The sequence below is a fragment of the Strigops habroptila genome, chromosome 5 (genome assembly GCF_004027225.2).
Source record: "Strigops habroptila isolate Jane chromosome 5, bStrHab1.2.pri, whole genome shotgun sequence".
NCBI classification, from domain to species: domain Eukaryota; kingdom Metazoa; phylum Chordata; class Aves; order Psittaciformes; family Psittacidae; genus Strigops; species Strigops habroptila.
Window position 1 is genome coordinate 46,368,519 of NC_044281.2, and position 26,810 is coordinate 46,395,328.

A 26,810-nucleotide genomic window follows, 5' to 3' on the forward strand; every position below is an offset into this window, starting at 1 on the left:
ACGTTGTTTATCAGAGCTTTAATTTCGACTCCCAAATTTGAATAGACTACAGAGTTAGCAGTGTTACTGAGGAGCAGTATCAAAATATGTGTCTCCTGGGTCTAAAAACCACAGTTACTTTAGCTTTTGCTAGGAATTGAGGTATTTTTTAAAAAGTTGAGTACAGTAAGTAAATAAATACATTATCTACCTTCATGACCTTTCTTTTCCTGAAAGCAAACAGCGTCCATCATTTGTAACTTGATTTTCCATAAAAGTAACAGTTCATAAAAATCTGTGAAATTACTACCGGGACAAACAAATTAAACAATGACAATGCAATAAACTAAAACTGCTGTTCTAGTCCTATAGTAGAAGAACTGCTTCTTTGCTGGGATTAATACATCTTGCAGAAAATATTTTTAAATATTGTAGAACATATGGATTCGGTTTTTATTATTCTTCTAAAAGAAGACAATTATATTTATGCGATAAACTGTTCAGTGTTAGTAGCATAATGTTTATATTACTGGCCACTTAAATAGTCTTTGGCATAGTTTTATAAGGAACAGAAGCCTCCAGATCTGTTGAAATCCATCTTACAAAGTAAGTCCTGTCTGTTACTGGAATGCAATGGTTGTATATAGTTTTCTTGCTGGAAAAAACATACTGCAGGTAATCTCATTGTTAAGCTGCATGCATGAAAAACTTTCTGATGTTTTAGTTACAATTCATGTGGCATTTTAGGGCTTTCTAATGAAAAGTATGACAGCTTTATAGCTGTCAGGAAATAGGAGGAAAAAAAAAATCAACTTTCAATTTTAACTTTTTGGAAATGAATGATCATGATGTGCTGTTTTTTATAGTAAACCCTTCCAAGGTGTTTTTCTTAATCTCCTTACTTTTATAAATAGCTAGTTTCTATGCTCTCTTATTTTGCTGGGAGATTATATTTAAGGAAAGAGTTTCAGGTAGTTTTCAAGGAGCTGCTTTTGTCCCCATTATATTCCAGATAATTTTCAAGGGGGTTACATAGAAAGCATAGAACTATTTATCTTGATATCTTCCAGTGCTTCTAAGGTGAAACTGCATGATTTTGAAAAAGGAATAGGAATGTGTTACAAAATAAGTATTTTCTGTTGCTGATGTGTACATAAGTTTTTATTGTAAGCATTACTGGCAGCAGCCTTTCTGCTTTGCTGAGATTCTGCTATCCTCTTGTGTCATTCAGATAATAAGATCATTTGGAAAAAATATGCAGGGTGAGCGACTGTATTTATTCAGGTTTATCAAAAATGAAAGAAAGGAAAAAGAAATAATATCAGTTTAGGGAATGTCACTGTCCTGATTTTTCACTCCTGAAGTACATGTTCAGTATTTTAAATTCTCCACTTCTCTATTGGTTTAAAAGTTGGGGTTGTTAACAAAAGATAAAGAGTGTAACCTATTGGAAGTGAAGTTTTCATGTTCAGTTAATTTGGGATTTATTAACTCAGTAACTAGACTTGCGACTGTTCTAAAATCGTTTTGACTGAAGACGAGAACAGTACAAGAGGATGGCTACCCCCACCCCCATTCTTAAAAGAAAACCTGTGCCTGCTGCTTCCAATTTAGTGCAATCATGCCTCTTACTGGCCAATACAAGATGCAGCATTAGCTGTCACATGCAAATGAGTATTCATGGAGACTTTAAAATGTGCAATAAAGAATAAAGACAGACATGCATTCTGTGAATAATTGTTTTCTTTTATAAAACTGGATCCAAAAGAGAGTGCCATGTCACCCAGAGTCTATAGCCTTTTTATGGTTACAATCTGCTGTTGAAGCCAGATATTAGAAATGAAGTGTGGATGGAGGACTCCAGTTTCCCGTGCTGTCAATCTTTCACAGTACTACATTTGCTTAACAAGAAATAATCCAACCCATGTTTGTGCTTCTTGCTATCTCTCTTTCTCTTCCAACTGTGACTTTTAAATGCATAATATGCATTTAAATGTATAATAAAGCTGTCCACTTTCTATTAGCCTTTTTTATACAAAGCCTTACCTAAATTCTTTGTTTTCAGCAGCACAGATAAACAAAATTACATAGCAGTACGAGTTTTACTGCAAACCTGAAGTCTTTCAAAGCTCTCTGATATCACTCACTAAGATGAGAGAGAGAAAGAATAGCTTGGATTTTTAGAGCCTGTTTAGACTCAGGATGAGGAAAACAAAACAAAACCAAACCCCAACAAGAACAAAACAAAAAAATCGGCAAGCTGAATGCAGATACGTGCACAGATATGTGGAGCTGTGAATAGCCAAAGCTGAGTTCAGACACACGCACCTATTCATTGAGGCTGCAGCCAGAAAGTCTGATAGAGAACAGCCATGGATTTGTATTTATGTTAAATCATGGCATTACATGTCCCTATCTTCTGCTGGCAGAACCCCAAATGCTTAGTTCAGTGGTAGGAAGAAAGTAAGCAGATGCATGGATTGAAGCACCTTTGTGGTGAACTGGAGTAGATGAACTGTAGGAAGTACTTCAGTAAATTCAAACTTGGCCAAGATGGAACCAGAGGTGGATAAAACTGGTTAGCCGGCAGGAAGAATGAATGCTTAGGGATAAATGCCGCCTGTACCATGAGGAGGACTGACCAGTGCAGGCATGTATGGAGGCTCAGCAATGGGGAAATAACCCCTTGTAGGTAACTCAGTGCCTTGCTTTATGTTTAATCTGAAAACTAAAAGACTCCAGCTCAGTCAGAGCTTCGCAGTAGGCAGGATATGGCCCTGCAGGAATCCCAGAGGCAGTCAGAGGTCTGGGGAGCATTACATTCTTCCCTTATTCTAACATAAATAATTCTTTGTTGCTCTGTTTACTACATACCTTTACTGTTCAAGGGCAATCTCTTGAAACACAGGCACACACATGCAAATGCACTGAAGAAATTAATCATTGATATTATCATTACAACTGATACAATTACTGTAAACAGAGGCATAAAACTGCAAGGGGGAATTTGAAAATGTTTCACCCCTGTAAGGGAGAATGCCTGCCTACAGGGGCTGAGCACATTGACGATCCCTTGACCGTCTGCTTGTTCCTGTAATCCACAGTGGCAGGAAGACAGCCAGTTCTTTGTAGCTTTCGGTCTGTATTGTGTCTCCTAAGGGAGCTGAAAAGAGAATGACCCTGGATATAGGGCAAAGGATTTGAAGGAAGAAGATTTGGTTTGTATTCCTGAATCATCACAAACTTCCTTAGGCATGTTACTCAGCTCCTCATTTTCCTACTTACCAAATTTAGCTAGTAATATTTTGGTATCTCACAGAGATGTTAGCACAAGCCCTCCAACATACATAGCTGCTCATATATTATGTCGATTTAGTCATTTTCAAAAGCAACTACAAAATACTTGGTGCAAACACGTAGCTCCATGAGGCTTAGTTGAGCAAAACACAATGCATTGTGACACATCCCTACGACCACAGGAATAAAAACCAGGACCTCATTCACATGTAAAACACACTTGTGGCTCCTCAAGGACTAGGTCCTTTTACTCTGTAGCCCCAGCACAGAGGAATTTAAAACAGCTTATTTGTGGATCTTTGCACTGCTGCCCATTGCATAGGTGCCCCTGCACTTGGAGATTCATCACAGGGGAGACCCACATTTAAGATCTAATTTGGCTTTGCATTATTCTAAGCCCAAAAATTCACATTTTGGAGGTGACAACAACCTTATCCAAAGTCTCTGTAAACAGTAGGGACTTGGCAAATGGAGTTTGGTGAAATAGCACGGCTCACTGCATAGGAGAGTGACTATAAATCAACAGATTTTGGCTCTGCTTCTGGCTCTGTCACTGATTTACCATGGAAACTTGGGCAAATCTTTTACTCTCCCTATCCTTCATTTTTTGTACCCATAATGTAAAGATAATGATGCTGCTTTGCAAGCTCTTGAGAGATCTTGATATGTTAAATGCTAAGTGCATTGTATTAACATTAATAGCACCCAACTGAGAGGATGCTGTATAGCACTAGCCTGGCTGTCCCTAGAAAACAGATTGGTGTGAGGAAAGTGTGCATTTGTTAAGCAGCTTAGACACTGCTCATTCCCATAATACTTCCACAAAACACAGGAATAAGGTCTGACCTACTAAAACAAAAGGAAAAATGCCATAAGGAGAAAATTTGCAATGTGACCTGTTATCTTATTTCCAGTCCAGGAAAACTTCAGGATTTGTTAGAGATTATCAGTGTGTGGTTATTATACTCAGCCACAACCACAGTGCTCACAACTTGTGGTGGAGACCACTTCCATTAGTACACATTAATCACCATTTTGTACACTTCAGTTTAGCTATCACTGAAGAGACATTTAGTAGATACATTTAGTTATATCCTATCACACTTTATATGTGACTCAATTTTAAAATAAGTTAATTGTACTGAATTATATTCTAGCTCTTGTATTTACAGAACCGTGGTATATTACAATGTATATTTTTTAAATGCTGTCTAACATGCTTTGTTATTTTACACTTCAATGTTCAACGTTTCTGCTCAAATATGTATCACAACATACACAGTAAAAAGAGTTATGAAAATTTTATTATTAATGCATGCTTTTTTCTCTGCTGGAGATAGAAGAACTTTGTTGTGCATGCTATAAAATGTTAAATATTAGAATTATTTAAAGTTAATAGGAAGCCAAAGAAAATGACTAATAATACATTATACAATTAGATGCCTTTCATATGAGTGAATCCATTAACAAAATAAAATACATTCAAACAGAAGAGTTCTGATTTGCAATTTTTAGCAAGGATTGCCCATGTGTAAAGCTTAATTATTTATTCTTTTTTTTTTTTTTTTAACTGCTGGATACATCAGTTTGCAATTATTTGCATTATGTTTGAATGCTTTATCATGTGGCTGATTCAAAAATACATATCTCTAAGTTGCGTTAGCATCTTCATTTATGCAAACCATTAAACATGGAAAAAACAAAAGTAAGTTTCTTTCCGTGGATTCAGCAGGACAGCTGATGGTGCTGCAATCCCTTGGTATTACTCTTTCAGCTGGTTTGGGTATCTATCTTTGTTATCTTTAACAAAGATAACATCTTTACTCTTTAGCCCAGATGTCCTCATGCAGTTTCACATCTCTAGTTTGCCCTCCCAAGTGTACCCTTGTTTCTCAGTAGGATCAATTCCATCCTGTCCCCGCCATACAGAGCTCAAGTCCAGCGTCATGCAGCTTTACCTGAAGCTATTCAGATGATGTAGAACATTGTTTTTCTGAGCACTGGCCACTACTTATTTTGAAACTAGTTATTCTGTCTCCTCAGCTGATGTCAACATTATCCCTGAACAAAACACTGAGCAACTGGCTAACTTTTCTTACACCAAGAAATAGTTTTTGGCACCAAAGTGATACAATCTTCTTGCTATTTTTCTCCTGTATCTTCCTTTTCCTTTTGCATTGATGATCTGTCTCTAGAAAAACATCCAGCACTAGCTAAAGAAAGTTCTACTGTGAGCAAGTAATCTTCTCTTCCTCACATCCATCTTCTCTTCACTGCTGCTACCTACTTAAGTCATTTTCAATCTTCTGTATCATAAATACATAACATTGGTTGATGAAAATGTGTTTTGAAATCCCTGTTTGTTTGGGTTTTAATTATCTGATTACACCAAGAGGAACAAAATAATAAAAAAAATATTTCTTTAGTATACCACAATACGTAAAAATCCAGCATTAACATTCCATATTTTTTTTAAGAGATTTTTTCCACCTTCTAATAATCTACCCAGTCCAGTCTTTACAGTTCATGGTATTTAAAAGTGTGATGAACCCATTTGCAGCCACTTCTGGTAACGTAATTTTAAAACCAGTTTCAGGTTAAAGATATCTCTCATCATAATCTACACTCAGCTTGCAAGAGATGAGGAATGCTATGTTTCGTGTCTGCTGAGGTTTATATTAGGATTTTGGCATAACCTAACTCCAGGCCACTGTCACCCCCAAATATCTCATGCCCATATGTGTCTTAGTGCCATACCAGGGTGCAGCTCATGGATGAGCCAAGTATCCCACATTATGTCAGCTGGTAATAAGGGAAAAAGTGTGCAATTGGAACACGGAAAAGGATTATAAACTAGCAGATTTTGCTGCATGCTGGATATTGCTTGTGAAGTAGAAGGGCAAAAATGTTTTGAAATATATGTGCTGTAATATTCAATTCTCCATGTCCTGATTATTTCAAAATTTTACCATAGTTATGCTGTATAAATAATAATAGAAGTTATATGAAGAAGAGACAATATGTTCGAATTAGAACCATGAATTCATAGGTTGATTTCAAAAGGCATCATTCTCACAACTCCCCCTGAGCTGTTTGTCCATGAGAAGGGTTTTGATTAGGCTCAGATTATTATAGTAGAGTTGGGAAACAGGACCTTTGATCCCAAGAGATCTGAACAATTCCTGTTTTACTGACAACAGGCATGCCACAGACTGAATAGTGTTAACGTTCAGATGAGAGCTGAAAACTCAAGTGAGAGCTGTGCTACATTCTCACTTTTAAGATTCTGGTACCATGCATAACCTTGAAATTAAAATACAGTGTGACTACCTCTCTAAGTGTTTAAATTAATATGTTTAATAATCCCTACAATAATAAATCTAAAGTGTAAATTAAGACTTGGAAAAGAAGGAGAAAGAAATGTCTCTTATATTTACGTATGTAGCATGTATTTTTTCAGGACAATGGAGTACAACTATTTTCTACATCAGAATTTCATAAAGCTTTTTAAGAAAAAAATTGTTTTTTTCTCACTAAATACTTATGTAATATTTTTAATACACATATGAAGTGAAAAAACAATAGTGTAGCCAAGAAAAATTATTAATTTGCCTAATTATAGGTATCTAATGCTTCTTAAATGCTCTAAGACATCTCACCCAGCTTCTAGCACTCAATTTCCGAAAGCACAAATCCACTGTACACCCCTCTACTAGACCTGCCAGCCTCATGAGGATGATTCTGATACCCAGCATCCTCTCAAGTGGCACTAAACACTAATTCAGGTAATTGAATCCAGATGAAAACGTCCAAAGAAAGTATTAGGGGAAGATGCTTTCCAGGAAAGTGATAATTTGCCGATGCAAAAAAATCTGATAATTTTTTACACAATAATATATATATAAAAAAAAATTATCAAGAATATTCCATTTTAAATCCATATGATCCATAAAAAAAATATGGTGTGAGTGACTTGAAATTTTTTTAAGAATGTTAATTTATTTTCAGAATGAATGTACTTCTAACAAGATTGTATCCAGAAATGAGACTAAACTCAAAAGTTTCCAACCATCACAGAAGATGATGGTTTTCTACTTTTTCTTTCTCCTAGATTTTCTTGATTTTATGTTTTCGAGTCTGACCCCCAGTGATGTCCCAATTTGGCCCCCAGCATGCTTTACCTCCCACTAAACTAACCAACAGAATTCAACAGTTAAATGCATTACCAAAGCCTCCCCCAACCAAAAGTCACTCACTACTGACAACAGTTGTATCTACCACAGCATTTATGGTTTTCCCAGTTCTCAATATACAGAAGACCACAAATACCATGATAAAGCCTAATTCTACAGTGTGGTAACTTCTTATCCCATGCCACTCTGCATGGTATTTTGTAATGTATGTCCACTTATACGATGCTATACATCACCCTATTTGATGCAGACCCTATTGCAAGTTCATATTTGTCAGCTAATATTACATACAAACCACAGAATTACAGATATTGACCAAAGGGGAGAAAACCACCCCAAACATTAGGCCACACCATGATCTTAGAATTATAGAATAGAATCATAGAATAGTTAGGGTTGGAAAGGACCTTAGGATCATCTAGTTCCAACCCTCCTACCATGGGTGGGGACAGCTCACACAACCATGTCACACAAGGCTCTGTCCAACCTGGCCTTGAACACCGCCAGGGATGGAGCATTCACAACTTCCTTGGGCAACCTGTTCCAGCGCCTCACCACCCTCACAGTAAAGAACTTCTTCCTTATATCTAATCTAAACTTCTCCTGTTTAAGTTTGAACCTGTTACCCCTTGTCCTATCACTACAGTCTCTAATGAAAAGTCCCTCCCCAGCATCCTTATAGGCCCCCTTCAGACACTGAAAGGCTGCAATGAGGTCTCCATGCAGCCTTCTCTTCTCCAGGCTGAGCAGCCCCAACTTTCTCAGCCTGCCTGCATATGTGAAGTGCTCCAGTCCCCTGATCGTCCTCGCAGCCCTCCTCTGGACTTGCTCCAACAACTCCATGTCCTTCTTATGCTGAGGACACCAGAACTGTACACAGTACTCCAAGCGGGGTCTCACGAGAGCAGAGTAGAGGGGCAGGATCACCTCCTTCGACCTCCTGGTCACGCTTCTTTTGGTGGAGCCTAGGATATGGTTGGCTTTCTGGGCTGCAGGTGCACACTGCTAGCTCATGTTCAGTTTCTCATCAACCAACACCCCCAAATCCTTTTCTGCAGGGCTGCTCTGAATCTCTTCTCTGCCCAACCTTCCTGGGATTGCCCCGGCCCAGGTGCAGGAGCTTGCACTTGGCTTGGTTAAACTTCAGAAGGTTGGCATGGACCCACCTCGCAAGCATGTCAAGGTCCCTCTGGATGGCATCTCTTCCCTCCAGCGTATCAACCAAACCACACAGCTTGGTGTTGTCAGCAAACTTGCTCAGGATGCACTCAATCCCACTGTCCATGTTGCCAACAAAGATGTTGAACAAGATAGGTCCTAACACCGATCCCCGAGGGACACCACTTGTTGCTGTTTTCCAACTGGACATTCAGCCGTTGACCACATATCTTGTAAGATATTGAGCGCAACTAACTTTAAGTGTCAACTCTGCAGCTTAGTTCTCTGGGGTATCCACCTCCTTGCAGCACAAAATCATCCCATGCAAGTACCTCTGACACTTAGTTTAGTCTATAAAAAAGCCTGGCAACCTCCAGCTTCTGAAGATTATTCCATCATCCTAAAAATCCTAGGTATAAAGTTTCCCTGTTAATACTTTTAGCAAATGACTTGATAAATTATTTCCTTTCCTTGTTATTTTGGAGTTCTGTGGAATGGTATTTCCTGTAGCATTACTATCAGAACAACAAACCCAAACAAAGAGTCACCCATGACAACGATGATCATCCCCCAAAAAAGGCAATCCCTTGTTACAACATACACAACTACAGTCCTTCTCAGCTCCTAAATAACACTCCTTGAGGGGTTATCACGAACCTCTTCAGCTTCTTGAAGTGTTACTAAGGAAAAAGCTATTGTAACGCAAATATTGCTGTGGTTAGAAAAGAAATAAAAAACATGTTTTGAATGCTTGATCATACAATACATGCCATAAAATCAATGGTATGCTTGTGGCTGACCACACTAACCTAGTTTACTGCCTCTTCTGCCCCATTCTACCAAATTATTCATCACACCATTGAAAAGAAAAACATGACAATACCATTGGTAAGAGAAATCGTACTGTGTCTAGAGCTACAGATTGGGCAAATAAGACTTAATTCTGATTATCTTCCTCTTTTTTTTTCTTGCCTTCACAATGAAAACAAGTTATATTGGAAAAACATTAATATTCTAGCTCTAACATCCCGTTTTTGATATGATTCACATTATTTACAAAATAATTCAAAGCACTGGTTGTAAAAATTAGTATTTCCATCAGGTTTCATCACCTGACTTACATTTATAAATGACTCTTTGGGGTACTGTGCTTCCCCACCTTCTTCTCTGGAAAGAGAAAGGTAAGATGTGGAAACCACACCTTCTTTTGAATGATTATTATTATTATTTTAAGATAGACAACATCATTATTATTATTATATTATAATATATTAATATCATTAATAATAATAATGATAATGATGTTCTGCATTTTAAAACAGACATTCAGACAGAGAGGAAAAAGGAAGAACTTACATTAGTAACATGCACATATTTGATTCACCAAATACTGTGGGCTCAGTTAAAGTATTCTGTTGTCAGAGTTTTAAAGCTTAGAAAAAATAAAATAAACATAAACAAACCAAACAAAAAACCCCAAACAAGCAAAACAAAAGCAAACAAAAAACAAAACAAGGAAATTCTTGGCTACAGCTTGGAATATGCAGGTCTTCACCCAGAAACAAGCTGTTTTACAATTATTTCTGAAAATTGCTTCAGTCCATTTTATTTTCTGTGCTTGCCTGAGAAGTGTGAAAAAGAAAGAAAAAACTATTTTTGACTCAAGGCTTTCAAGACATTTTGGTTCTCAGTTAACAAGTAACCCGGTTTTAGCCTGATATTTCCAACATGAACTTTGGACCGTTCTTACTGGTTTCTCAGGGAGACTGCTTACATGAGTAATGGCTGGCAGAAGTGAGGAAGGCTTTGCTGTCTGGGCCATACTTGATCACACAGAGAATGTCACCAAGGCTGGAGGTTGGCTTTAAGGTTAGACCTCAACCAAGATACGGTCATGTGTTTCTAAGCATATTCACGCATGCCAGAAAAATACGATCGGTAACCTCCAAAAATGTCTAAAAGTGAACAAGGATACAAAGGGAAATCTCACTAATGCATATGCACAAGAAATCAAGGACCTGCAAATAAAAAGCAAAGTGAGTGCAATAGGGAACCAATCCCTCTTCCCCAACTCCCTCTTTTCCCAGTGATCCTTGCTGCAATTTTAAAATAAAGCCCACAACAACCCTGTTGGACCTTCATGTTTGTAGCTGTTCTTGCGAAGTTGGCAGCTGACAGACCTGCTCTCCTCTTTCCACAGAGCCTTCAGAGCCTTTGTTAACAGCAAGACCAGAGTTTCTGGGTTCCTTTGAAATGGATGTATTAGGTCAATGGAAATACTTGGGTATTTTCAAATGGGGAGTTTTGTTTGTTGTTCCACCACACCACACCCCTCCCTTTTTCTTATTATAAAAAAATAAAACTGTAAAAAGGAGCTGCTTCTCATTCTTTCCCCCCCGGCTCCAAATCCTCCTCCCCTGCCCCCGTCTCCCTTTTTTTTTTCCTTCTAAATGCTTGCTTCAAAACCACCCAGCCCATTTGTGTTGACCTGGTGGCTCTGTTTCAAAGGCAGCTTCAGTCTTGTGTCAGCTCCACAGACTTTGCCCTACATGACAGAGCCAGGCAGGAAACCACTCTGGTTCCTCATAGCTGAGGCTCGGACATATGGTCCCAGTAAGCTCATATAATCAGTAATATTGAAGAAAAAGGAAAAAAAAAAAAAAAGGCAAACAAAACCCCCCAGATTTCAAGATTTGTTCTTTTTTTCTTCTAGTTCATTGATAAAGAACATGTCAGTGTAGTTGAAGAATCCTGCTGGTTAAAGGTATCATCCTTAGCTAATCATATGGTCTGGGCTTTTACTTGTCAATTAGATTAATCCAAGCCATTTTAGAATAATAAATATAAGTACAGATGGAATATAAACATATTGAAATTACTGTTTTTGACGGCTGTTGTTTATTAAATCAAAAATAAAGTTGCAATGAGGATTTTGTCGGTATTCAAATGAAAAGAAAAAGTAAATAGGAATATTTCAAACTGAAAGAAAAAAAAATCAAAAAACAACAAACCACCATACCACAACCTCCAAAACAGCCTATGGCTAATAAAAATGCAGTGATTTTTCTTAAAATGCCACCTATGAGCTACCTTTAGAGAGGGGATATGACACCTATAAACTCAAAACACTAGGTATGTTGAAATCCATAAAATTTCCAATTACTGCTTCAGAATTTATTGTGCACATATGGAAAATAATACTTTTAAGAGAGAAAGGGATTTGTGCCTGGTGCTGTCAATACTGTGAAGGATGGGGTGATTATAAAGCAAATTAACAATACTTTTAAATGTGCATTCACTTATCTTTCCAATTAAATCCTTGTTAAACAACTGCACAGACAGTAATGGTGCTTCTGCAAAGCACTGATCAAGACAGTTTTATTGTAATTTTTACTCTGTAACAATTAATCAAATAGGCATTTTATTATTAAATTATTTAGTTAATAAATATTTGAAATCAGTTCACATATTTGTGGTTTAAATTTTAATTTCCATTTTTCTTAACCTGAATTATATTCCAGTATATTGTTATAGGAGAAATAACAGAAATATTTTAATTCTTTTTTGCCAAAATGGTTTTTATTAACTCCAGGTAACAGCAGGGTAAGATTAAATTCACTTTTCCCCCCAATGTAGTTACCAATTCAGATATCTTTTCCATGTTCCATAAGAAATGTACATTTCTGCAGCAACGTAATATTTAGCTTTCTTAAAAATTCATATTTCTCCCTCCCCCAAACCCTCTCTACCCCTTTGGTACATAAGTATAGTAACCAAGCATGTGAAACCACGGTAATTGACCTTTGGACGGTACATGGTGTTTGCTTAATGCACAAGGTATTCCAAACAAAGTAACAGATGCATAGGTCATCTGTACAGCAAATACCAAGCATTTAGCAAACAAAGCATTGGCTATAAAGACAATTAGGAACTCTTGTATTATGTATGAGCCAACACTTACTGAATAATACTTACTGAACCAATAAGCATTGAAATTTGTATTTCTATGGTTAGTTTCCCTGAACATATATGCATTAGGATAGATTACTAGTGTTTCAGCAATGTGTTATGAACCCTTTATAGTTAACTTAGTACCTATGAAAACTGCTTGTTTCACAGTTGTAAAAATTAAATGCCTTTCCAGATACCCAGCAGATTAGTACAGGAGGCACAAAGAAGGAAACCTCTACCTCCTTACCGAGGTATCTCTGGTCTTCAAACACAAACGGGAAGAGAGGGTTGCTGGGACAGATATATGCAAGCAGGACAGGGAATCCGTAGGGTTTAGCACAAAGTAGGTCCTTATCCCATTATATCACGGTGCACATCAACACAACAGGTTCAACCAGAGTAGAGAGCACACAAGTTCACACTCCTAAACATCCTTGTGGATGAAGAGACTTCCCTTTTCTTTTCTTTCTCAAGCACTTCTTGCCTCACTGTTGGCATATTTTATCAAATCAGAAACTTGCCTTTGAAAAGCATCTTCCACCTGTCTGCACTTTCATACAGTGGTACCTTAGCAGCCCTGAGCAGCTCCACCTGGGTCTCACCCCTTCCCATGGGCCTGGGGCTTTAGGCCAAAACAACTGATCTTTTCAGTACCATTCTCAAACCCTAGCCAGCACATTTTACATGGCTTAACAAACTCATTTACAGTACCTTATCCCTTTTCCTACAGGTGTGAATTACAAGTATATCCTTGTAAATATGCGTAAATAAAATTAAAATAAAATAAAATAAAATAAAATAAAATAAATAAAAATTAAAAAAAAAAATATTACTGGACCTTGCTTCGAATCATCAAAAGTCCTACAGATTTTTCATAAAATCCTTAATGAATTGTCAAGTACTTTTTTTTTTTTTTTTTTTTTAAGATTGCAACTATTAGATTTAACCTGTAATACAGAAAACACAAGAGGAATGGACATCTCTGTCAAATGCCTCAGGCTATTATAGAAGCCTTTACCATAGGTTGGCAGACTGAAATACTGAATGACTTGGAGCTTAGTTTCTAAAACCAAAATTCTTTCAATGCTTGTAGACTAAGAAAAGTATGAATTTCATGATATCAGTTTGATCCAAACAGCTTCTACTGCTTTGATTCAGTGATTTGAAAAATGATGACTTGGAGTTTCAAAAGTGCTGAGAGATGTTGTAGCCTGGTCCTTTTACAATCAACTGATCTTTTCAGCTCTTAATGGGAAAATAAATCACAGATAAAAGATAATCTTGTTGCACAGAAGCAAAAAAGGTGTGATATCAATAGAATTTTATAGAAAAAGAAAGCTCCATGAAAGGGATAAAGCAAATAAGGTAGTTTGTTCTGCTGATGCTCATGGTGGCAATGTCAAAGCCCTCTTCAGGAGATGCCTGGCTCAAGAAACAAGAATGGAACACAAAAGTATATTCAGAGAATTTAAAAAGATACAAAGAGTGAGTTTTTTTATAAACCCATCCTCATCTCCAAATATCTAGAATTTCAAGGGTCTTTTTAGATTTTTACTGTTCTGATTTCTTCCTTAATGATAAAGCTGTAACTCTTCATTTGTTTTCCTTTCATATTCACCAGTTTTCTCTGATTTCACTTTTGATGCTGCAGATGACATTAACATTATAGGAAAAGGAGCCAGATAAAGCTTTGCTATATTCTAATTAATGATTATTTTAATTAAAAATACTTTAATATGGCAAGCAGCCCAGAGTGTTTTCTGTGATCTTTAATTTTCAATGTGATACATATTATTTATAGCCTATAAATGTAGGTGTAACACAATGGCAAAGCAAGCAGGAAGAAAGAGCCCATTAAGTATTTGGCCTATATAAGAACGGATTGCATAGTCAATCTCTGCAGTGTAAATAGGCTTTTTCAGAACATTTGTTTGCATTTATAATTAAATTAAACTTTAACTAAAATAATAAAAAAACCCCTCTATGGGAAAATCATATATATAAATACTGCTTTCCCACCGTTAACTACAGAAAAATGAAGGTACAGGGATTGAGCCAATAATAATAACCAAAAGTGATGCGTGGAGAGTGCATTATTAAACATAATTCTACTACAGAGCTTCAGAGGACTGCTAAATAAGCAAATTGGGAGCACATACTAGTTTTCCTAGTAATATTTGTGACTTCATGAAACAGTCAGAAACTGCTGCTGTCCACAACATCCAACTGACAGGGGACATCAGGCTCTTGGGGACATTGGGTGAAGACAGTTATTGCCCTCCCAAAGACACATTATAAACACAATAAATCCCCTTATCCCCACATTCCCAAACATTTGTGATAAAAACATGGTGTTTTTTGCAGGTACACTGTGACTAAGTGGGCTGTTTCCTGCTTGCAGGAAACCCAGCACAGAGAAAGGATGTTATTGAAACAATTGGAACAGTATCCTGTTATCTTGAAACCGTTCTTTGTGTCTGTGTTAATTCTTGAATATTCTGATTAAAAATTACTGGATTATTCTTTGGGGTCTGAAATGCTAGACTCTCCCATTTTCCCTCATGTTGTGTTAGTGCCACCCCTGAGGACTGCAAAGCGGCGTTAGGCTTTAAGGGAGTTGAACCTTGGCATTTCTGCATGCATTTGGAAAGGCCTGAGGAAAGACTAAGTACAGGCTAGATATTTTCATAGCTGGGATATTAAAGGACATGTAAGGGATGCTCTGGTGGATAATAACACTTTCTATTGAAAATCTATTTTGTTATGATATAAAATGCAAAAGTACCTTAGTTGTATCAATAAAGACGAACATAAGAAACAGTAATTATTACAACTGATAAGATAATAACATAGTTCTCCAGGGATACTAGTTTTCTTTGAATTTTCTTTTGTCCCTTAACAGCAGATTTCTCTCACATGTCCTAAGTAGCCACTGTCAGAGTGGCTTTCATGTATTACTGACTTCACCTTTATATATTAATCTTACAGTGGTATAAACCAGGAGAAAAAAGTGCCTGGTACCTCTGTGATGCAAAAATCCAGTTTAGACTTCTGTCTAGCTTTACAGTATCAGCCCATCTGTTTTAGGTGAAAACTTGAGTAACGTTAACCCAAAGTACGTTAACCCAAAGTACATTAACCTCATGCCATGAGACATGATAGACAGGGCCATTATTTTTATGGCACATTTTTTCCTGAGCAAAGATCCTAGGCAGTGAAGAAGGATAGAAAATCCTGGTTTTGCTCCTCTGTCTCCAAACAAAATACAGTGTACGGTCTTTTGAAAAGCAAGGTAGACAACATTATCGACACACAAATACCCAACAACTGTAAATCTAAGTGAAGCCCAGTAATAAGTGAAAACCATAAGGCTGTTTGATTGATAAATGATGATATATTCAGTTTCACTGAGTTTACTGGCATCAATACTGATTCCTCATAGACCACATTTCATCCTCCAGTTTCAGCTGAAAAGAAGTCTAATCTAGAGCAGCTGAGGAGGTGGCAAACACCTACTGCTCCCCTGAAACCTTCCCTAAAGATGTAAATGGAGGCTTGAAGGTGAGAATATTTTAATGTCTCGCATATTTCAATTTAATGAGAACTTTTGAGTCAAAAGTCTTGTACAGTACAAAATTAACTGAGGAAATTGTTCTCCAACAGCTACCATCTCCAAGAAACCACGTACAATACACAATATTTAGCAGTTCTGGGAATAGTCTCCAGTTAACTTTCAAAGAGTTAATAAGGAGTAAGAGAAAACGTTGTGGGAGCTTCACATTTATACTTCATTAACTTAAAAGTCTTTAATGAAGTTTAAGATTTGGGATTTTTCCTAATTTCTGTGAAGCTTAGTTTTATTTTCTTGTTAAATAGTATCAGGAGGTTAAATATCATTGATATTTGCTGAATTATTAAATCTGGAGATACTTAGTCTTTGCCAAGAGTAGCAAACTATTGAAAGAAGTGACTGCATTTGTCATTTATTCTAATTAGCCACCATTACCAGCTTCCACACCTGTAACACTATCTACTGATCAATGTTAGATTCATTTAGGTCACAAATGTGAAAAATTTCTTTTGCAAATGTGAAAATATGTTCATTATACATGAAATCTGTGGAAATATGTTCAGGAAATATGTACAGGTTTGTTCTAATTCTAGTTCTCAGGTACCCAAACTATTAATCTTTCTACTTCTCATTTTCTGGGGTAAAATCTTTGCCCTTTCAAATCAGCGGTAAATTCTCCACTGACTTTGACAGAGCCAGTACTCTATTTTTAATATTTCCTTTTCAGTTCTTTTCAGCACCTTTTTCTCTTTTGCTGGTTTCCTTTGGATCCCTGTTCTACTTTTGGTTTTGTTTAACTTTCAACATGCAAACAATCTGCTATTTTTCCTTTTTTAATCTTTTTTTTTTCCCCTCACTTTGATTCTTTGATTTCTACGTATACTTCTTCCCCCCCACCTTATTTCATGTATCCATTTTTTTTAAGTTTTTTTGTTTGTTTGTTTCTTGATTCCTGTTTAACTATTATTTTTCTCTGCTTACTCTGCTCTTTTTTCTCTCCTAGCTGACATTTTCCTCTGTGCAATATCTTTCTACCTTCCCTTTTCTCTCTTTTTGAGAACGTGGCTCATCATTCTATGCCACTAATGTATAGTAGATTCTAAAATAGTGTCATCTGAGACAGTTAAGTACCAAACAAAACATTACCAGCGTGGAGGAATCACTTACCCTGATTGACAACAAATCGTAACTTCTGTATTGTTGCCAGATTGCCGCTAACTCTGTATATTCCATCAACATCTAGACCTGAAAGAGAAACACATATTTCATTTTAGATCATAGAAGTATTTTTCTTTGTATGTCTGTCAGGGAGCCAGAAGCGCTCTAACAAGTCTAAAGAAGAGCAATGTAGTGAACGACTGAAAAATAATCCACCTGACAGCCACTGAAGTGCCTCCTGCCTGATTAAAACAACAATGAAAAATAAAAGTGGTAGATTAAGTTAGGTGAATACAAAACACCTAACTATAATTATCTTGTAATTCTGTCATCAGAATACAGTTCTGCAAGGGTTTTTGAGTGTGACAGGAAAGGAAGAGTGAATTAGCTCTCATGCTTATGGAGGAGGGATGTTTAGGATACACACAATGCAACTCCAGCCCTGCGTAAATGGGGCATGTTTATATTAATAGTGATGGGGAAATTTCTCAGTCTGTGGCCTGGATTTTCCAGACATGAATTTCTGAGGCTGTGACCTTTCTGAAAATAAAGCAGTGAGATGCCCACTCTGAAATCATGATGTGCATGAGACTACACACAACTACCCTTTCTCTACTATATTCTTCATAGTGGATCAGACAAGTCTGAAGATGAAACTAAATATCCCAAATAGCATATGCTCTGGAGCACATTTCTTCATTAATATAGGCCATTCTTTTCAAGGACAACCTGACAGTCTTGTTTCTCCCTGCGTATCTACTCAAGGTTTATCTTCTAGGTGAAACTAGATGTCATACTCCCTTTTCTAACATGTTATCTCCTACAGCAAGCTCTGCTGATATGACTGTTTAAAATAGCACTTCCAGCCCTGCTTGCATAGCTGTAGCATTTCAAAGCACATGGGAACTGCTCTCCTTTTCCAGAAGAATTAGCTGTTGTGCAACGACTGAATCTGCATGCTTAAAAATTGAAAACACTAAACTGTGCTTTGTCATTTCACATTTAAGACATGCAAGTACGTAAGAAGCTAAGAGAACCTACACAAAACAGGGTTCTTTTAAGGTTACTCGTCACTAGGACTACAAGTTTTAATGTTATTATTTACAGCAATTTCAGAAAAAGCCTTTCTCTTGGAAAACACTAATTTGTCAAACCCAGAAATTTTCAGGAAATATTTCATGACAAAGTATCTAGGGAGATTTTTTTACGTGATCTGGCGTGGGGAAAAATGTAAATCTGAAACTATAAGAAAGAATGAAAACAAGTTTAAAAACCCAGAAGCCCTGTTGTAATTACACTTAAATAAGAAGGAAGTGAGTTTCAAGTCCTTATTTCAAGGATACTTGCACATTGCCTTGGCAAACAAATGGCATAGCCAGTGGGCTCGTTTGCTTGGAGGTATTCCTCACTATGTTGAAACTTTTTAAAAGATTTACTTTTCTTTTTGATACGGACTGAAATCAAATAAAGTCTTTCTGGTTTTAGCGTGTTTACTTTCTCTCTATAAAAAATACAGTTCTTATTTTATGTCTATCCTGCTAGGAACACCCTGATCTGGTTTAAATAATCTATTTTAAAGATGAATAATAATCCCATATTACACACTGGTTATCTATGTCTTTTATTAGACAATTTTTTACTGTACACCTGTGGGTGTCCTGCAACATAATACTGAGAGTGATGATTCATTTCATGAAGATCCCCTTTGGTTACAGAGGGATAAAGAAAAAGTTTATTTGAGAGAAATCAAAAAGGATTTGGTAATCAGAAAAACTTGGAATTTATCCATCTACGGATATATAACATATGAGCAAATGGAAATTACTAAAATGTTTAAGTAATGCAATTCTATCCTAAATCTGAAGAGTCTCATTCTGTTTTAGAAATGAGAGAATGAGAGCACAAGAGTAATTCCCAGCATAGGAATGTGGGACTCTCGTGGTAAGAGATTAAGAATTGCATCATGTAAATTGAAGTCTAAACCAGAAAGTAAAGAGGAAAAATCAAACAAAAAAAGCCCCAAAACAGAATGTTAGCTTTGTTTGGATCTAACTCAATTCAGTTGTTAACCTTTTTGGTTATATGGAAGTGAAAGTAATACATGCCACTTTCGGTGAAATAGCTATGTCTCACATTAATAGCACTGATTTGGAACCTACATAAATTATCCAGATCAGGTGAAAATGACAAATTGGCAGATGTTGCATCTTGCAAAATGATCTGGAGTATACAAATTCATTATTATTGTTGTAAATTTCCTTTGATCCAGAGATGAGGTCTGATTAGCATTTCATTTGGATACTCTGCAATATGGCAGAGAAGAAAAAAAAAATAAAATCCAAGAATATCAAGCCAATTATAGTGTTCACGTGCCATTAACTTTCTTCTCCAAGAACTTTGAAAGTTAAGCCAAACCAAACCAATGCAAATTGGTGGATTTGGACATCCTTTTCATGACCACATTATCTTAGCTGGATTGTTAACAACTTATTTTGGAAATCCAATTTGGTGCGAAAGAGAAGGAGAGAGAAAGAGAGAGAAAAATATGTCTTTATAGTTCTAATATCATGATTCTATAAACAATTTTCAAAGCAAATTCACTTTTAAGGACACCTCTATCAATCGAGAATAAAAACATCACTGCACTACTGTCATTGTTTCTTCATGGCAGGCTATAAATAGTGAGGGAACAAGACCAAACAAAAGCCTTACAGAGTCTCTTATCTGGTGCTGGCATTTAAGTATAGTGGTAAACAGTGTTTCAGAAAAAATATTCATTGTGATAAACTCCAACCGCTGTTCAGTAAAGGTTGACTTTCTTGTGTTTTGGAGTGCAGTTTATCAAGAAAGAATCACTGGATTTTGCCCTAGAGGAGAACAAGGATTTATTTTGCTTTATATCCCAATTTCCAGCTGTGTTCCTGTTTGTTTTAATGAGGAACCTGAGAACAGGATGGACCCACAATTAGAAATGATAGCCAAAAACATGATATTGTCTTCAGTATTTCCACCCTAAATTTTGTAATGGTATAAAAAAATGTAGGAAAAGGGCTTACTCAAGAATGTATCAGATTAGCTGACAAATTATAGGCGAATTTTAACTATTTTAGTTGAAAAAGTTATGCAGGTACTCCTGCTGGGAAAGTTAAAAGGCAACTGAACTCAGGCTTAATTGAGAATCATGAACGATAACGAACATTATATTCATTCTCTGTAACTGCACAGAAGATGTTAGAACACCTATTTGAGAACATTTCTTGCATTCTTGCTTCTAGTCAAAATGGAAATAATCATGAATGCAGGTCAGTATCAGCTCCAGTAGCAATTTGAGCTGGAACCTGCTATTGCAGAAAAACATTGAAAACACAAGAAAAAAATACAGGTGATATATTTATCTCAACATACATTTTAAAATATTAGATTTTGATATTGGTTGAGCTAGTCCTGATGTTTTATGAACTGCCTTGAATCAAGTCTTCTCATTAATTCTTTTTTGTTGCATAGAACAAATCCCTCTCCCTAATCACATTGCATTCTGCCTAAGCTTAATCTATATTTGACTATCTTCAAACTGAATATAAAAGGAAATTCTCCATATGGGGGGGGGGGAGAGGGGGGTTGGGGGTGGTGGTATGCAGGAATTTCTCTGTTTTTTAACAAGATTTACAATTCAAAACATACCATTTTAAATGGTACTAGGTAACTTTCTGCATAGAAACCCATGAGACTTTCACAATTAGTGTATCCTGAACTAGGTGTGGTCCCCAGGCCTGGTAGAGTCTAGTAAAAGAAACCGTCGTCCTGGATTCAACAACAGAATGAAGTGCAAACTTGAAGAAAGGCATTCTTTAGTTAGTCCTTTCATTTAAAATCAGTTATGTACAGGACAAAACTATTGTGTTTCAAAGAAGCCTATTATGCCTTCCCATAAACAGAAAGATCATACGTTTTAGAACTAAAGTATCATTATGTAATCAAGCTGTTGTATTATAAACTATTTTGTGGGCTCAGATGCCCAGGGCTATCTTTACAAATATTTAAGAGGTCATTATCAGGGTATGTTCTCCCTAAAACTATAATTTGTTCCTTGTGTTTTCATATGCATCTTACCATAAATTACCGATTTATAAACAATTTTTTTAAAGTTTACTAAGGGCACAAAAGTGAGGCATGAAGTCATTTAAAGAAGCAGAAATGCTTGAATGCAACAAATACACTAATGTCAAGATAATATGTCTGATGAGAAAAACACCAAAACCAATGTGTAACAAAAATAAAGCTTCACAGAAGGATCAACATTTTTATGCCAGTAGAAGGAAAATCATGAAGAATAACGAAGAATAAACCTGATACATTTAAATTTGGCATTAAAAATACTGTATCTGGATAGGGTTAAAAAGGTACCCCAAGTTTCAAGTGAATGTGGGAGCAGAAAAAAATGTTTGATGCCATGGAAATCAGAGGTAAAAATGATGAGAGCAATGAAACAAGTTTAAGTTACACCACAGAGGAAAAAGGAACATGGGGGCATTAACAGCAAACAAGGCGCATACGGATGTAAAGCGTGTGGTGCAGAGGTGGTGTGAGTTGAAGATACTTGAACCAAGCAAACCTTGATCAGCTCAGGTTAAAATGACCATCAGCTCCATTTGAACATAAGACTGCGCTCAGCATGGTTTTCAGTGTTGCTGATGTCTCTGTCCTGCTTTTTGGTAGGCATTGTGTGGGATTAGGCATGCTCTTAAGCTCACAGAGAGGGGCCAGAAGTTGACACTAGGATTTTCTCTACTTTGCTGTAACAAAACTGCCACTTCAATCATCAGAATTACCCACTTCTTGTACTCCTACCATCAAAGGCTCACACTTGCAAGGCTCAAAACATCATCCCAGCTAACATCTGATATGAAAACAGGTCCCATCTCCAGTCCAGCGAAGCTACTCATCTACCATAGAAGTGGGTGATATAAAAATATCATGTTAGCTAGTTCTACCAGAACAACAAGAATAAACAAACCTAGGAGACCAAAGAGTAAATTATATTGGAAGTCAATCTGAAGGACAAAGAAATAATCACTGATGTAAAAATAATGCTTTTTCACTTATTGGTGATGTGTGTCTCTCATTTTCAAACAAAATATAAATACTTGGAAATCACTAAACCTGGAAACAGTGGCAGTGGTATTGGAAAAGCAGTAAGAGGGATGCACTTGGAGACTGGCTAGGCTGACCTTTGTCCCAGACAGTTTATTTAAATGATGAATTCAGGATTCTATGAACAAATAACTCATAGCAAAATACAATTAATCCCAACCAGCATGGTTTCCTGGAAATTTGGGCCTTATCTAGAAAACTTGTTGCGTTTTTTTATAGGATTGGATTTTTGACAGGTCTGGTTGATAAAGGCAATTGTGTTGAAATAGTATGTTTAGATTTCCATGAGGCTTTTGACTTAGTACCACATGGCATTTTGATTAAAGCACTTGCATTTTATGGAATTAACAAGGCATATATTACATGGATTAAAAAGTGGCTCAATGACAGACCTCAAAATGTCATAGTTAATGGGAGATATCAGTTAACAAGGTCATAACAGAGCTCTGAAAAGTGAAGCTTTCAGCCCAGTGCCATCTAATATCTTTATCAGATAGATAGGTGGACAGTAAGAAAAAAAACCTTTGTTGGCAAATTAAGCAGACCATTCAAAGATCAGGCAGATATTAAATGATGATAAGGACAGATAAAGTTATAGAATGTCGGAATTGCTGCCTTAAATGGGTGCAATCTGGTAAAATAAGTTTTTTGTTTGGAGAAACACAGGGTGGATCCAACATCCCAGATTGTAGGTTACAAAAGACCTACTTGAGGTTTATTTTGTATAATTATCTGAACATGATCTCTCAGTTCAGTGCTATAGCAAACAGGACTAATGCGATCCCTTGAATTATAGAAAGAGGAGTATCAAACAGAAACAGGGAAGAGATTGCACCTTTGCATGTACTACAAATAGGATCTCCAGTAGAACACTCTAGTTGATATCATAGCAAATGAAACATAAAATACATGCTTCATTGCTTCATATTGAAGAGATGATGGAGAGATGTCCTCTCCATTGATACCTTTCACATGATTTGCAGGTAGTGGACTTGTGACCAGCACTGCCCAGCTGCAGGACCTGTGACAGACAAGCCTGAATTCAATGCAACATGAACAAGATTTTCTTCATTCTATTATTAGAAGAAATCCAACATTGCATCAGAATTAAGTAAAAGCAGAGACAGTGGAGGAAAGAATGGAGAGGAGAAATTGTACTAGTTCTTAACAGGCTAAGAAAGAACTCTATAGGAGGTGTTTGACATGAGGTTTGGTAAATCTCTTTAGGAAATTAGCTAACAAGAAATAATTCTATGTTTGACTGCAATAATATCAAGAAGATGAGGGGCATTCCTATATAAAAAGAGAATCTCTTTTTTCTTACAGTAATAACTTCAAGATGCAATGAAAGGGGAAAAGCTTGACTAAGATCTTATTGTTTTCAAGACCCTGTAGAAACTGTTTAATGCAAGCAATTACAGCACTGAATATGAGCATTACATACTGAGAATAAGTAACAAGTGAATATGATGGATGATATACTTTATTCTGTTTCATATCACTTGGTGGTAGAATTTCCACTTGGATATTTATATAGAAATAAATAAGGGTAGCAACAGTACAAAGCAAGTGCAATTTAAACTTGCATACAGTTCACTGCTATGCAAGGTTTCTGTTTAATCCTTAGATCAAGCCTGCTATGCCTTCATCTTCTCTCTTGTGTTGCACTGTCTTTGACATTCAAGCAGTTTATGGTTTAAAAGCCCCAGGAACAAGACTTACTCAGAAGGCTCCCTGTAACATGAAACAAAACTGGACTTTGAAGCTATTTGTTTTGAATGAAACCATCTAACATGCAGTCTCTTCACTGTAATTTTGCCATTTTCTCCAGTATATGCTTTTGCCATTCTGACAGTCTTCTTGTAGCTAAACAAAGTGACCTCATTGCTTTCCACTGTATTTTCTTTTAAACATTGGCTGGGATGATTGAGATTCAGGAATGTGGGAAAATGGATTCCCAAGCCACGTCCATCCCCTTTAATTCTGAGCTGTAATTTTTGGCTTGGCTTGAATCACAGTCATCACATTTCAGTCTGAATCTCACTGTAAAGTGATCTTTCTTAAACATTTCTTTCACTCATCATGGGATCAGAAACAAAGCCATTCTAGTCTTTCAGCAAAACACTTATAAACGTCTTTTTACAGCAACTCACAAGAGCTGAATTTCCTTTAAAAATGTTTGAAAAAGAGGAGGTTTTCATTGCCTGATTGTCCTCTTTGTGAATCTTGTCATCTGTATGCCATGAGCTACAGCTATTTTAATCTGTTTTTGTTTGCAATCCATTTGGTGTCTGCCCAAGAAAATGCAGGTGATTCTAATTAACTTACTGCTGAAGATGTGGAAAAATCTCAATTGTGCTATGGAGAATTATACACTTAAAACCTTCCCTCTATTATTTATAACAGCTTATTAATGAAAATGATTACATGAATATATTTACCACCTGATTCATCTTTGTTCACTTTTTAAATCAACAAGGTTTATGCTAAAGGGGAAAAATCCCTACAAATACCAACCTCCAGTACACACCTCAGCTCACTGATTTAAATAGAATGGCAGTTTAAAAAGAAATATAATTGTCTTACTTTATGCAACACAGTATAATATCTGAAATTACCAAATGTTTGGAAATAGCCATTCTCTCTCTGTAATATGTCAGTATTTAATTTTGTGATTTTTTTTTTTTCATTTTGTTTGCTTGTTTATTTTCTCTTTTGATATCTACTTCACCACTCCTATTTGCTCTCATTTGCTGCAGTTACTGATTCTCATGTATGGGCTAGTAGACCCATTCTGACCAATGCTTAATGTATCTGAGTTAAAATAGGATTTCTATGATTCTTTGCTATTTTGTCAAGCATACTTTTTTTTCCTGCTTGACCTAAAAGTCTTTCAGGTGTTTTAGAAATCTTCAAAAGCTGGATGGTCCTTCACCAGCATCTCTTTTGGGATATAATCAGCTTCATGTCTCCAGAAATGTGCAGCTTCCAGTTTTTACCTACCTGGCATTGTGGCCATAGGATACTAGGGTGGCTGACAGAAGGGAATTTCAGGTAGAGAGATTGAAGTCATTTGCAGGAAAATCAATAGATGTTAAATACTAGCACTGAGTATTTTCTGCTAGGTACAGCTACCAACAGGCAGTTTACCACCTTCCATCTGTTACCATTTCTATTATTCTGCACCATGCAATAGATGCTGGGATAGTCTAATTTAAATGTGATGACAATGTGGATAATGCAGTTTATTTCTGGGAGGATAAAAGCCCGAATAAAGGTTATCATTTTAGGAGAAGCTGACGATGGAAAAACTCATCCACTGTGTGACTTGATCAGAACAGCTGGGGATGTAATGTGGAGGATGGGGGAGAAGAGAGTCAAGGTATTTCATATGTTCAAGAAATATATACTACATTGCCATTTCTTATATCCCAGCTGTGCCTGTTAACTTTTGGAAACATGTAGAGCTCAGCAATAAAGCATACTTGCCTGATATTTACTGCAATGTGCATTATAAGACATTTTCTGTCACACAGTAAGTTCTGAAAGAGTTAAGTAACATGAAAAATACAGGCTCAAGATTATATCTGTCATGGATGGAAATACTACATTTATGCCTCATTGTAATCCATTCATTGGTTTATGGACCCTGAGCCCTCCAGGGAGTGTCACAACTCCACATGATACTGCTGAGAGCTGTATTTTGCTTTTGGATTTCTGATTTAGCTGAAAGAAGTTTAAAAACACATGTAGCCTGACAACTCCCTGTTGGCTATACAACTGAGGAGGGTCAAGAGCATAAACTATTCCAGCAGAAGCCAGCTGTAACTTATGCTCACTAAACTGGCTAAAGATCTGCCTGTTACAGACAGTAGCATACAACAAATTTTGCTAAATCCTTCCACTTTGGTTAAATTGTGCTTCATTTAGGAATCCATCATCAACAACATCATGCCTGTGTTTTTTGAGCAACATCAGAACACTAAGGGAAATTGCACTTTGGGGGGTCTAACTCTCCTCTTAGGACTATATAGGACTTTCAGTCAAGTCCACTGACATCAGTAGGAACAGTGGTTGAAAGCTAAGGGACAGATAAAATTCTCTAAACATCCTTTATTCCCAATGCTGATTTTAAAGATAATTTAGTGCACAGTAGGGACAAGTCTTTTCCCATCTTCCACAATAGTGAGAGATTAAATTAGATCTCAATAATGTCACCTCCCCATCCTGACTAGTACTGCTGCTTATTGGACTTTTAACAGTTGGAAGTGGAAGAACCGTATATTCGGGCACACATACTCTTCAGCCAAAATGGGTAAGGAGTTTGCATTTTCTGGACTGTAGTGCCCTTG

At 36.6% G+C, this 26,810-nt stretch overlaps 1 protein-coding gene across 3 annotated transcripts in view; it reads right to left on the minus strand.

Annotated features, from left to right (window-relative positions):
* ARHGAP15 (Rho GTPase activating protein 15) overlaps window positions 1-26,810 on the minus strand; it is a 338,762-nt gene that overhangs the window by 91,585 nt on the left and 220,367 nt on the right. For all 3 annotated transcript variants that reach the window (XM_030488811.1, XM_030488812.1, XM_030488809.1), the window contains one exon: window positions 17,317-17,394. In XM_030488811.1, the coding sequence (XP_030344671.1) occupies window positions 17,317-17,394 (78 nt within the window). The remainder of the gene's footprint in view (window positions 1-17,316; window positions 17,395-26,810) is intronic.